This window comes from Bidens hawaiensis, unplaced genomic scaffold, assembly GCF_021521415.1.
Source record: "Bidens hawaiensis isolate Kalapana, Puna unplaced genomic scaffold, B.hawaiensis_p1.1 tig00046657_1, whole genome shotgun sequence".
NCBI lineage: Eukaryota > Viridiplantae > Streptophyta > Magnoliopsida > Asterales > Asteraceae > Bidens > Bidens hawaiensis.
In genome coordinates, this window is record NW_027498315.1 from 2,679 (window position 1) to 17,289 (window position 14,611).

Genomic DNA, 14,611 nt, shown 5'->3' on the forward strand with positions numbered 1-14,611 from the left:
TAGAGACTTGAGAAGCCCTTCATGTTTTTTTTTTATTTGTAGTTTGTATCTCTATCACTTTGTAAATTTGTAAATTTCAATGCTTTGAAATGAAATTTTGTTTTTCCTTTATTCGCATCTTGCGCATTCCTAGTTCATCTCTTTATATTGCATGTTTGCTTGTTGAATATAAGATATGTTTGCACGTTGAAATAAGAACAAGGTTGTAAAGAAATTATTTTACTTAATCCTTGTCATATTGTAAGTGATTTTGCAATACCCTGATTATGTTGACACGCGCCTTGGCGTTTTATTATTGCTCTTTTGCGCGACGTTATCGCGCATTTATTATAGGGAATTATGAGTTTTTTAGCCTTTACGTGTCAGCATGTGTTACTCAGATATTCATTACAATTTCATGCGCGACCTCGACCTGAGACCTTAACAACTATGTTTTGGCATGTGCTTTGCCTTAGTTGTGCTTAGGTATTTTTATGGTCAGGCTGCGCAGCATGTAGGATGGATGTTGTGAGTGATTTGAGCTAAGGCTCACATTATTGGGCTAAGGCCCTGAGCTAAGGCTCATATTATTGGGCTAAGGACCTGACGTTTTAGGGTAAAAACTCGTTAACGCGTTTGAGCTTGAAGCTCGCGCATGTATGTTTTACTTCGTTTTATTTTTTGTTTTGATGTCAATACAATGTTGTCATATTGCTCAAAATTAATAAAGGGAAGTGTGAAACATGTATGCAAAAGGTAATAGAACCACATTAAGAGAAGATAGCGCGTATCATTATTCATAATGGCTTAAAGAGCCTTGATTACAAATTTGACAATTTTTACATGAAACATTTTCTAAGCTGTGCTGCGTTCCATGCGCGCGGGATCTTCTTTCCATTCAAATCTTTTAAAGCGTATGCGCCTTTTCCCAATTCTTCCGAGACTTGATAAGGTCCCTCCCAATTGGGGGACATCTTTCCCGGGGGTATCGCGCGGCTAGCTTCATTGTTTCGAAGGACAAAATCATTCTTCTTGAAGTGGCATTCTTTCACGCGCTGATTGTAATATTTTTCCAGTTTTTTCTTGTATTTGGCTTCACTGATGATAGCCGCCTCTCTGCGCCCTTCAAGTAAGTTGAGATCCAACCTCCTTTCGCGCTCATTATCAATCTTGTTCATCATGAGCACTCTATGGGATGGGCATCCAATTTCTGCTGGAATCATAGCCTCCGTTCCATAGGTTAGGCTGAACGGGGATTCGCCATTGCTGGTTTTGCTTAATGTCCTGTGCGCCCACAGGACATTAGGTAGCTCTTCGACCCAAGAATGGGATTCTCCCTACAACCTTTTCTTCAGCCCATTTAACAAGCTTTGATTCGCGCGCTCCACTTGGCCATTCCCCTGAGGGTGGTATACCGAAGTGAAGATTTGGTTGATGCGCAATTCCTTGAGCCAGCTGGATATCTTCCTGTCAGTGAATTGTTTGCCATTATCGCTCACCATTTCCATGGGCAAGCCAAAACGGCATATGATGTGGCTCCAAATAAATTGCTTCATCGCCTCGGCTGTGATTTTTGCTAGTGGCTTGGCTTCAACCCATTTTGTAAAATAGTCTACTGCCACTACCAAAAATTTTACTCGCCCTTGCGCCTGCGGTAGGGGACCCACAATATCGATTGCCCATTTGTGGAAAGGCCATGCGGAGGTCACCGGAATCAAGTTGTTCTTTGGCCCCATGGTGTTTGGCGCATAGCTCTGACACGCTTTGCATTTTTGGATCTCTTTTAAAGCGTCCAAGTACATGCCTGGCCAATAGTAACCTGCGCTCATTGCCTTGGCAACCACCATGCGCGGGCCAGCATGTATTCCACAGATTCCTTCGTGTATCTCTCTGATCACATAGCTTGTTTCCTCAGCATCTAGGCATTTCAAGAGCGGTCCAAGATAAGAGCGTCGATATAATGTACCATCAAGCAGTTCATAGTTCTGTGACTTGTGTCTTATCCTCCTCGCCTGTGCGCGATCGTCCGGTACCTTTCCCTCCTTCAGGAATTCCATTATTGGAGTTATCCATAATGAAGGGGTTGTATGAGTTACAAGGACAGACTTCGCTACCATCGACGGGTTGCTCATTACTTCTACCCTGACATCTTTGCCAAAGTGATCGAAGTTGGTAGATGCCATCTTGCTCGGTGCGTCGGCAGATTTGTTTTCACTGCGCGGAATATGAATGATTCTGAAGCAGTCAAATTGCTCGATGAGCTTTTTCGCCTGCTCTAGATACAGAGGCATGGTGTTCTCCTTGGCATCATAAAGGCCATTGACCTGTGCTGCTACCAAGTATGAATCAACATGGGCCTCTAGCTTTTTAACTCCGAATTTGTGCGCGATGCGCAGGCCAGCCAGCAGGGTTTCATACTCAGCTTCATTGTTGGTGCTCTTGAAGTCCAACCTGATGGCGTAAGTATATTCATGATTCTCTGGATCCACCAGCTTGAGGCATGCGCCGGATCATTCGTTGTTTGAAGCTCCGTCAGTGAATAATCTCCAAACATTTTCTTCATCATTGGCTCGCGGAGGGTCTACCTCGCGCTGAGCCTCTTCAATTTTTCCTTCGGGGATTTCTGCGATGAAATCAGCTAAGACTTGTCCCTTTATTGCTGGACGGGGCTTATAGGCGATCGTGTGCTCTCCTAATTCCAGCGCCCATTTTGTCAGCCTTCCTGAGAGCGCGGGACGCCGCAAGACTTGCTGGATGTTGTAACCAGTCAGAACTTCAATGGGATGACCATTGAAATATCTATGAAGCTTGCGCGACGCGTGTGTTAGTGACAAAACTAACTTTTCCATGATGGAGTAGCGCGTCTCAGGATCTGTCAGCACCCGACTCACATTGTATATTGGCGTTTGGATTCCCTTGCGATCCACCAACAATACTGCGCCGATGGCGCGCTCTCCTGCTGATAGGTACAATGTCAAAGTTTCACCAGGAAGTGGAGCTGTGAGCGCGGGCAGATTTATCAAACATTCTTTTATCTCACTGAAAGCTTGCTCGGCCTCAGGAGTCCATTTGAATTGGCTTTTCTTTAAGCAATTTCTCAATGTGTTGACAAATGGGGTAGATTTGCTTGCATGGTTCGCTAGGAACCTGTTGATTGATACCAATCTACCATTCAGCTTCTGGACTTCTTTCATGGTGGATGGCGAGGGCATGTCAAGGATGGCCTCCACCTTTTCTGGGTTCACCTTGAAACCATCCTTGGTGACCATTACACCTAGAAATTTTCCCTCTTGTACGCCGAAAGTGCATTTGCTCGGATTGAGCTTCATGTTAACTTCCTTTAGGCGCCCAAGGGTTTCTTCGATGTCTTTGAGCATTTGTTTTTCCTCCCTGCTTTTGATCACCAAATCATCCACGTAGACTTCTAGGTTTCTTCCAATTTGCTCGTTGAAAACGGCATCCATAAGTCTTTGGTAGGTGGCTCCCGCATTCTTCAAACCAAAGGGCATTTTTGTGTAACAAAAAACACCCTTGTCGGTTCTGAAGGCAGTCTTGTCCTCGTCTTGTGGTGCCATTTGAATCTGGTGATAGCCCTTGTAGGCATCCAGGAAACATTTGAGCTTGAATGGCGCCACGGAGTCCACTTTTGCGTCGATGTTTGGGAGGGGGGTAACAATCTTTTGGGCATGCTTTGTTGAGGTCCTTGAAGTCAATGCACATCCTCCACGACCCGTTACTTTTCTTTACCATCACAGGATTGGCTACCCATGTCTGGTATCGTATCGGGCGGATGATGTTTGCGCGCAGTAGATCCTCAACCTGCTCATTCATGGCCTTCACCTTCTCATCCCCCATGACTCTCTTCTTTTGAGCAATTGGCTCTACAGACTTGAACGTGTTGAGAGAATGTTGCGCCAGGTCTCGCGGAACCCCAGTCATATCAGAGTGTTGCCACGCGAAGACCGACATATATGCTGTGAGCAATCTTTTCATTCTCAACCTCGTGTCGTCTGATATCGTAGCGCCAATTGTGATTGTTTGCTCCGGGAATTTTGGGTTGAGAATCCATTCCTCTGGCGCGTTGTCTGCCATTGGAAGTTTCATTCTCCCTTCCCGCGGAGTACTTGTCACTGCACACAAATGATCTCGGTATACAAAAGTTACACCTGTTGGTGTTGGGAACCCCAACGCGCCGTGCGCTGGCGACGGTATGGCGTTGAATTGGGCAATCGTTCCCCTACCCAAGATCATATTGTGGCATGAAGTGGTGGGCAAGACCAAGAAGTTGACAACTTCGGCTCGCTTGTGTTTCTCATCCCCCATGGTTAGTTCAAATTGTATTTGACCTAGGGGATGAATGATTTCATTTGAAACACCAGAGATTGGTGCATTCACAATTTCAAGCCTTGCTTGGTCTGCCGGATCCAGTTTCCTGAAACATTGCTCATACATGATGTCTGATTCGCTGCCAGTGTCCACCAGGACTTTTGACACTTCATAATGAGCAATGTGTGTAGTGATGACAAGAGGACTGCTGATAGAAGGGCCTCCCCTGATTCTTGGGAAAATTACTTGTTGCTCGCGCCAATCTCCTTGGACTTGCGCGCTTCTCTTTCTTGATCTTTGCCCTTGCCTTCCTCCCTCGGCTACACAGATTCTTTTGAACTTTTTGCTGGCTGAGGCTCCTTCTGGTTGTTCATTTTCTGGTCTTGGGTTTTTCACCAGGTGAGCCAGCTTGCCTGATTTCACATCCTTTTCAATTGCATCCTTCAAGTGGTGGCATGCATCGGTGTTGTGCCCTGTGGACTTGTGAAACTCACAGTACTTGCCACTGTTTGATGGTCCCTTATAGTGTAGTGGCTTGGGGCTTTTGAACTGGACATTCTCAGTGCTTAACACTTGTGAAGGCGTTTTAGTGAGGGGAGTCCATATTCTTGGCAGAGGTCTGTTAGGATCTCTGCCGCCTTCCCTCTTATCACCTTCTCCGCGATTACGAATGTCTTTTTGGGGCTGAGGTGAGCTTGGTTGCGCCTGCTTTTCTGCGGGAGAAAAACTGGTTGGTTGCAACCTGGACCATACAGAGTTCTGTTTGCCCCTTCTTTCGTTGCTGCGCGGTGTCTCAGCTTGATGCCCTCTTTCTCTCGCTCTATCTTGGGCAATTTGTTTTTCATTTCTCGCGAAGACTCGCGATGCTTCCATTAGCTTGGCCCAAGTGGTTGGCATGCCATCTCTGCTTACGAGAGCTCGGCGGAGTTGATCACTGCGCGCGCCTTGTATAAAGGCCACGCGCAAGAGTTGCTCAGTGATACCTCCGATTGCCAGAGACTCCTGATTGAAACGAGTTATGTAGTCTTCAATCGTTTCATCATTCCTGCGCACGCAGTGCATGATGTCATCAGGGTCGCGCGTGTGTCTGCGCTGCTGTACGAAGTGAGCTTGGAACTTTTCCAACAGCTCTTCGAACCCATCGATTTGCCCAGTCGGCAAGCTTTCGAACCAGACACGCGCCGCGCCCGTAAGGCAGCGAGCAAACATGTGACACCATGTTGGCATCGTCCAGCTTTCTAGGTTTCCAGTGTTATAAAAACCTTGTAAGAAATCGTCTGGATCTGTTGTGCCATCATATTTGCCCAAACCACTTGGCATTTTGGTTTTGTGCTGAATGGGAGCCTTCGCGATGCGCTCAGTGAACTTTGAATGCTTCACCAAGATGGCTGGCCTGTATGGTGTGGTTATGTCCACTTGCCCTCTCACTGGTGGGCTGTACGGTGTGTACAGATCTAGATCGGCTTTGGCTCCAGGCGCCATGTTCACGTGCGCGCGGAGCTGTGAGCCTCCTGCATGAGTATCTCGCGTCTTCCTCATGCTGTGCACTTCTTCATCACTAAACTCAGCGTGTTCAGTGTGAACAGAATGACCATCTTCCGGCGCGCGCGCCCTTTTTGTTCCTTGAACGGTTTGCTTATCAAACGCTAGCCTTTGTGTTAAGTCAGCTAACTTTTTGTGTTTGACCAGCTCGTTGTACTTGTCCATTAGACGTCGTTGCTCGTTTATGAGCCACTCTTTAGGGTCATTGGTTTCATCTTCTGGACCCATTGGTCCTTTTTGTTTCGCGCCGGTAAGATTTTGGAACGTGAGATCGTCTGGAGGAGTTTCAGTCTGGCTATGAGGAGTTGTGATGAAGGGAAGGTTACTGGTGGTGCGCGTAGAATCACGCGGCACCCTCAGAAACTGATGTCCCTCATTAACATCCTCACGCTCAATATCCTCCAGAACTTGATCGCTGTTACGAACACCAGAAACCATGGTGAAATTTTTTTTTTTAGAGAACTGATGAGATTTTGTTGCCGTTGTAACAGGTGATGGCGCCAATGAAGAAACGTGGATCGACTCACTGGTAGACGATCAACTTTCCTCGGGTGTGATTATGCTATTTCACCGATGGTTCTCTGGAATCTGGATTCTTCCACCTACAAAATGAACAGCACCGTAAACTTACCCCTCAGAAAGGGACAGAGGGGTCCTCTTTGGGGTAACCCTCCGGTGTGAGAATAAGAGTTTGTAGAAGAAGATAATAATCTGAGAGTAAGGAATTGGAGTGTATTGCTTAATATAGCTTAATATTGCCTGAGATTGCTTAATAATGCGTGATACAGCGTAATAGGGCATACCTCTCCTTGTGGAGTTGATGTGGTATTTATAGTGCTAGGGTTTCCAATGATTGGGCTCAGACCCAATTAGGGCCTTTTTGGCCTCCTCCTATTGCTTTGCGCCACGTGTCCTTGAGACACCTGGTGCTTTTTCATTGATTATTCTCTGACCCATGTGCAATCACGTGGTAGCACATGGGTTTTGCTGAGTTGTCCACCTGTCATTGACAGCTGTCAACATCAGCATATTCTTATTCCTTAAAAAGATACCTTCTGGAAGGTTGTCTGACGTGCACAATCAAGGTTGTCCTTATCCTGATTTGGATAAGGACGAGGTTGATTATGTGCATGTGTGATATGCGCCTATCCTGAGGATGCGCGAGGTCTTCTCTTTATTCTCACGCGCAGATGTTTCATGCGCAGATGTGATATGCACAAGCATATGATATGCGCCACGCGCGGATGCGCCACGCGCAGATGTGATATGCGTGAGCATGTGATATGCGTCACGCGCGGATGCGTCACGCTCAGATGTGATATGCGTGAGCATATATGGTGCGTGAGCATGTGATACGCGTGAGCATATGTGATGCCTGAGCATATGTGATGCATGAGCATATGTGATGCCTGAGCATGTGATGCATGAGCATATGTGATATGCGTGAGCATATGTGATATGCGCCATGCGCATAGGTTTTGGCTTTGTGCCTTCATAATATCTTGATTTCAAGCCTCTTGTCTATATCTTGTGGGTTGACCCGCCTCGCTCGGTGTTGAGGCGGGTACATACCTCTTCAAGTACTATGTTACACGAGTATATCACCTTCCAAAAGATTTATCGAGATGCTGCAGTTTGGATATGAACTTATCTCAAGAACGACTTTGGAATGCTACACACGGTCAAACCCACGACAAGACAGGTCCGATTTCCATTGTAACAATGGCTATCATATTTAGGGGTTAGCTATTCTTGGGGACCTAGTGCTCTGCAAAAACTTGGTGAAAAAAGATTCGCTATTGGGATAACCGTAAAATTCCCTACCCGATCCTAGCGTTAAATCACATAAGCATCTCATTTCAAATGCTGCAGCCAAAAGTATGCTTAAAATGATATCAATAATAGAAATGGGATTCAAATTTACAGTTGCTTCAACAAGTGGCCATATAGAATTTACTCATATCTGTTCCAATACATTATAGCCATGTATACTGTAACTCGAAGCTCTTGAATTATGCCAGAATAAGAAGCAGTAGCCATACGTCTTATTCAATGTCTTTCATGGCATCCTGCAAACGAAAATAATTATTAAAAACAAAATAATAAAATTAAGAATCCAATTCAAAAGTGATCATGACCACATGTCTAACCTTGGCTAACCGCGTGACATAGGTTGCAGCCAAGGCTGTTGCCAATAATCCAGCCCCCAAAGTCAGTAGCTGATTCGTCCCCCCTGCTAAACCCACTCCCGATTCTTCTTGCTGCGAAATATTAGAATTTAATTAAAAAAAATAAAACCATATACTTTCTCCATTAAAATATTATTAAACAACTCACAATGATTGCTCGACCAAATGCACCAGCGCTAACATAAGCCCATGTTCCAGGTAGCATCCCCAACCAACTGCATACAATCATAGGTTTTTATAATGTTTCTTCACCAATGTGTTGCATTCTTTATATATAACATATGGGAAGCATAAAAAAATTTAAAAAAAAAGTGTCGATAATTAAAGGCTAACCTTCCTAAGACGTAAGGAACAAACTTGACTGATGTAAGTCCATATAAATAATTTCCAAGAGAAAATGGGAGTAACGGGCTCAAACGAAGAAGCGTGACAACTCTAAAACCATTTTCTCCAATTGCTTTATCAATTGCAAGAAACTTCTTGTTTCCTTCAACCATTTTAAGTATTCGGTCGCGTGCAAAATATCTAGCAACTAGAAATGCAACACTTGCTGCTACCTGAAACAGTTTCAAAATAACAAAATGCGTAACCGCTTAATAATTTGTCAATGATACACCACACTTATGTAAACATATTATTTAATGACTTACAGTCCCACTTATAGAAACAAGTATTGTGCCTGTAAATGATCCAAACAGAAGGCCAGCAGACATTGTCAACGGGATTGCAGGTATTGCAAGTACCTACAAGAAAACGCTTACTTGCATCAGCATCCTATTGTGTTCATTAAATCTAACTTTTCTTTTAATACTCAAAAGACCCCTTAGAGATAAAACATAACCCATTGAGTCACAACTGGCACATCAGGCCCGTTAAGGATTAAACTTACTTCTAGGCCAGCATAAACTGCAACAAAAAGCGCGTATCCAGCAGGGCCGTATCCTGTGCACATGACAAAAGGTTGAGGAATATGAGAAACGTCAAGCTCAATTGCCAGCTTGGTGAAACAAGTTAAGTCTTAAAATTCCCATATATAACTTCTTGAGAGACAATCTTGAATTTAAATAATAAATAACATAATATATGTGATTACAAAAGCAACTTCTAAAATAACAATCCAATTCTCTTAGAATTACATGTATTCAGCGCCTTATATAGGGTTACCACTTGATTTACATTATGTTTACTATAAATGTAATATCCTAATAATAGTATTTGATCATATATGGCTTGGAACTAGTACAATTGTTGTGCACTTGCAACCACTGATGTGTATTCACAATAATATTTAACAAAAATTAAAAGGCAAAATGTAATAAGAGTGCCACTGGTTAATAATTTGGGAAAATGACCAAAATGTCCATTAGACCGGTCAAAGTTACCATTTTGTCTATTGAAATCCGGTCTTCCCCATAGTTGTCAATAGCGGTGATAGCGGGGGCTATAGCGCGCTACGTAGCGATGCGGCTATAGGCCGCTATATACTAACATCGGTCATTTAGCGTAATTAAAGAGGCATTTAGGTTTTTTTTTATTTTTATTTTATTTATTTAATATAAAAAATTGAAGAACCCTATTTTTAAGGCTTGCTTATCGACCAAACAGTTGCACCTTCCACAAGTTCCACCGTAAAAGCTTACTTTGTGAATATAAACCCTAATTATTTGCTTAAAAATTTTCTACTCCGTTATCGCTAAATATGAAATAGCAGTCGCTATTTACCGCTATTCGCTATTGACAACTATGGTCTTCCCAAATCCAGTCAACCAACCCGCCTATATAATAACCATTACCCGACTAGATTTTCAACCAACCAGGTCACATATGTCAGTATCTAGTCGAATCACCATAATTTTTCTAAAAAAATCAGTCAACCCACCTTTTTTTTTTCAAGAATCCTCAGCGATCAGACTTGATCGCTGGTCTTTTGAAAAAAACAAACAAACTTGGTTTTCATTTAAATATCCAGGGAGTTCGACTGATTTTTTTTTAAAAATCATGACGACTTAACTAGACACTAACATGTGGCGTGACCTGGTTGGTTAAAAATCCAATAAGGTAACAATTATTATCTAGGCGGGTCTACTAATGGACAAAACGGTAACTTTGACTAGTCAAACGGGCATTCCGGTCACTTCCCCTAATCATCTATCAACCATAGGTCAAAGTAACCCTAACAAAAAGCCCAAATCCTAAACAATTTACATTATAATAATAATAATAATAATAATAATAATAATAATAATAATAATACCTTCAATGAAGCTGGAAAACTGAATCAAGAAAGCATTAATCTGATCTCTATAAACATACCCAACAGCCCCAAACCCACCAACAACACCAACAAGCAACAACCCAGCCAAGATCGTCCCTTTAACCGCCGTCTTGTTATCCTCATTCTCATCACTATTATCATCATCTTTATTATTACTATTATTATTATTATTAAAGTTCAGTAGCCTCCGAATACTGCTCTGCGGCGGTGGGGCGTTGGTCTGCAGCGTGCGTTGCTGTTTCTTGGTTTCTTTTAAGGAAGAACGAGGTGAGTTGAAGAAATGGAAGCGTTTGTTTAAGGGTCTAAAGGTAAGGAAGATAGAATTAGATGAAGATGAAGTGGGTCTGGTTATAAATTGAGATTGGATAGATGGTAGAGATGGTGAGAGGCATGGTGGTCTTGAAAGGATACGCATTTTAATTAATTAATTAATTAATGGTGGTTTTGTTTTGATGGAGTGTGTTCAGGATAAGAAGAAGAAGAAGAAGAAGATGAATTGAATGGTGTGGTGTTGGTTTAATTTTATTTATTATGTATACGTGTCACAACACAACACTTTGTTTCCCAGGTTTAGGCGTCACAAGTTTTTTACTTTACCTAGTTGTTACCTTGCCTAATTTGGGATTTATCATGTACACGTGGCAACTAACTAAATAGTTTTCATTAGGTTCGTAACTCTCGTAAATGAAGCAAACGTCTGGTGAATTGTTTGGTGGAAAGTTTGTTTATGTTTGTTTGTTTGTTCAACGTTCGGTGATGTGTTTGTTTACGTTCGGTAATGCGTCCGTATGAAGCAAATGTATAGTGAATTGTTTGGTACTAGTTTGTTTATGTTTGTTTGTTTGTTCAACGTTCGGCAATGTGTTCATATACGCACGTCTGGTTAAGTTTGTTTGCATGTGTTCTGTTAAGTTCGTTTATATCCGTCCAATTAGGTTTGTTAATTAAGGTTTTTACTATTTCTATTTATTTGTACTTTTACCCTAATTTCGAGTGTTTAAAGTTTAAACCATTTTTATTTAAGGTTAACACCCGTGCTTCCATTTCTCCGTTACTACGTTACATATAAGCTCACTTCTCCTAGTCAATTCCTTACAGACAGTGCATTCCTCCGCTAGATGTCGACTTCCCCGGCCAGTCCCCTGCCTCCTTCCCTAGTCCTTGCCTCCTTTTTGTGTTCATTAATAACAGACATTGACGAACATGAAAAGGCTCAACTCCTTAAAAAATGAACATCAACACGAATTTTCATGAACCATCTGTTTTTCCGAAAAAACTTAACGGACGCACACGAGCAAGGTCTCGTTTGATTCATTTGCACCCTTAGTTTTCATGTTTTAGTTGGTGTTTATGCTCATAACTTATTTTCTTATCGCTAAAACTATCTCTCAATTGTATAATAATCTTAGATTCAATTATTGTTTACTATGTAACTAGATTCAACGTAACACATAGTGGATTTATATATTTTAATGATACTTCAGTTTGGTTTGTGATTCTTCGTAACTAATAAAAAAGTACTCTACTTAAATCATGTAACAAGAAGATAAAGGCATTCGATATTTTGATTGTAGTCAAGAATTATCATAGATATGCTTTCTAAAATATATAATAAAATTGGGAGGATATTCCAATAAATATTGAGAGAATATACTCTCCTCAACCACTTATATTCTGAAATTATTATAAAAATTGAAATTAAATAAAAGCACTTCCGAAACAAAAAAAAATGTAAATTCTATACTATTGACTAAATTAAAATTTTGTCCTTTAAAATATACGGATCGAGTCTTTTATAAATTTATTTTCACTCTCTGTCATTTAAATGATAAAGCGTCTCGTTTTTCATGACCATACAAAGAACTAGTTAAGTCCTAGCATTTAATGGGCAAATAGGTAATTTCCACCCGTTAACATTAAAAATATACACTTTACTTGAGACGATTTAATAAACACAATATTCCTTCGGGTGCAAACAAATCACGTGTTCATGAGGTACTCGAGACGCTCTCGTTACAATTTTGAATCAAAACTAGCTTAAACAAGCTCGAACTTTAGTTATCGAGCTCAAGTTGACTCCCGTGAGTAAACGAGCTTATTAGTGATATAATCATTATTATATATATATATATATATAAAATAACTTTAAATATAACTAAATAATATATTAAATAAACTAAGAATAATAAGCGAGTTGAGCCAGAATTTGAAAAACCATTAACTAGCTAAGCTTGAACTCGGCTCGTTTACACTCCTAGATAACCAACAGCAACTCGCTTCATTTTGAGACAAAAGCATCTGAACACACAGTAAATAGACTTTTTGGCTGTATAATATACCAGGCTCAAATGCAAAACATGCTAAAAAAATGTATTCATACATTCCCATATTCTTCGACAAATATCATCCTAGACGCACAGTTTAATAACTATTCATGGCCTTTGGAATGAAATCTGATTGACCTTTAAAGCATTTGACTGCGTAGTCTTCATAGAAAACATCACTTTGTGAAGCTGACTGTTGAAATCATTAACTTTTTGTAGTGATTGAGATGAAAACTGTTCTGGTTTCTCAAGAACCTCAATGGTCCGGCTTGCTGCAACGTTCACCTGTTTGTAAAACAAAATCATCACTTCAAGGTTGTTTTACTAGAATTGTAAAAAGTATGCAGTACGGAAGTAAGTAGAGTACAGGGCCATGCATCATTGTAAACAAGATATGCATTATTTCAAGAAAACCGAATGCCTTAATGCACTCTGCTAAGGTCAAACTTGGGGGTGCAAACACGCAGAGCCGCTCGCGAGCTACTCCAGATCGGATCGATAAAAAGATCAAACCAAGTCGAGCCTTATCAAGCTCTAGTCGAGCCCAGGCCTCAAGTAAAGCTCGTTTAATTATCGAGCCCTGTATGGGAAGCGATGTCGAGCGTTAACAAGCCTAAAGTATTTTTAAAGTTTCAACTCTTTTGGACTTCTATGCATCATTTCACAATGCACGGCTGAGCTCGAGTTGAGTTTTGGCTCATTTAAAGTACTACACGAGCATGGGCCAAGCTTAGGTTCGTTAAAGGTTTTCCTCAAAATAAATAAAATATAAAAATTAAAAAAAACGTATATAAATTAATTAATAAGTAAAAAACTGGCCGAGCTCGAGGTTGGAAAAACGACTCACGAGCCGAGCTTGATCTTTAAAAAAGAGCTTGAGCTTTCATAAGTTAAAACGAACCGAGCTCGTTCGACTAAGCTCGTTTACACCCCTATTCAAACTGTAATTAAGAAGCTAAGCTAAAACTATGAGTTATTTGAGTTCATCAAAGAAAAAGCAAGAAGTATACTTGAGATAAACTATATCGAAATAAAGAGAAGCATACCGCTTCAGAAACGACTGTAAACAAAGCTTTCCCAAGAGGCACAATGCAAAACCTTCAACAAATAAAAAAGATAATAATAATATATGTTTTTATATTTATTTATTTATATTGTCGGTTTATCTTGGTATCAAAGCTACATTAGCCCACAACATAACCTACAAGTTTAGCGTGAAAGTTTGTCTTATATGACTTACAGTTTTCGTGCAAAAGTTGATCTTGTATGAAACTAAAAGTTTCGTGAGTAAGCTTATAACTATGGCTTACTTTACATGCTTTTACTTCCATCGAGAAGGCTATAAGCAACTCTTACAAATTTGCATTGACATTGTCACCCACCAACTATAATTAAATCATTCATCATAACTAACAATGAATTTGGTTAAGAGAAAGATCCTAGAATAACCTTACTGAGAAGATATATTTAAAACATGACCTTCATTATAAAAGTTTCCAGAATGACCACTCTTAGTTCCATCTTTACGACGAGATTCAAAAAGGACCAATAAAAAGGACCATCTTCACGGTGAGTATTGAGCACAACTTCATCTTCAACAATGAGTTTGGGCGTCATGTGTCAGTTTCTCGATTGTCTTTGAATCTCAACTTTCTAGATAATTTTGGAAGGGTTTTTGGGAACGTTTCTCTTCAAATATGTTATTTTGAGAATTTTCCCTATTTTAATGGGTCAATGTCTCATGATGGTTGGGTATAAGTCGTGTATGTTAGTGTGATAAACGTTTTAGTTTTATCAAGTTTGTAGTGTGAACTGTGGTATTTCAAGTCTTCTTTTGTATTTAAGGTGTTTGAACGATAACGATGCTTATTGGGCTAGTTACAAGCTTTAAATGATGTCTTGAGATGGTCAGGAGTGGCGAGCACGCGTTTCAAGGCTTAAAACAATGAAAATGAAGAAACTTCATTTTCAGAAGA

The 14,611-nt window shown here is 40.8% G+C and overlaps 1 protein-coding gene and 1 long non-coding RNA gene across 2 annotated transcripts; both read right to left on the reverse strand.

Annotated features, from left to right (window-relative positions):
• Positions 1-7,726: 7,726 nt before the first annotated feature.
• LOC143596504 (uncharacterized) lies at positions 7,727-10,765 on the reverse strand. The gene is made up of 7 exons (XM_077075261.1): positions 10,291-10,765; positions 8,926-8,978; positions 8,687-8,779; positions 8,370-8,593; positions 8,185-8,251; positions 7,998-8,108; positions 7,727-7,916 (listed from the first exon to the last, which is right to left on the reverse strand). The coding sequence occupies exons 1-7, from the start codon at positions 10,724-10,726 to the stop codon at positions 7,893-7,895; spliced, it is 1,008 nt and encodes a 335-aa protein (XP_076931376.1). The 5' UTR covers positions 10,727-10,765; the 3' UTR covers positions 7,727-7,892.
• A 1,882-nt stretch (positions 10,766-12,647) lies between these two features.
• Positions 12,648-13,740, reverse strand: LOC143596505 (uncharacterized). The gene is made up of 2 exons (XR_013146723.1): positions 13,682-13,740; positions 12,648-12,920 (listed from the first exon to the last, which is right to left on the reverse strand). It is a non-coding gene; the product is annotated as an uncharacterized LOC143596505 (long non-coding RNA).
• Between the last annotated feature and the right edge of the window lie 871 nt (positions 13,741-14,611).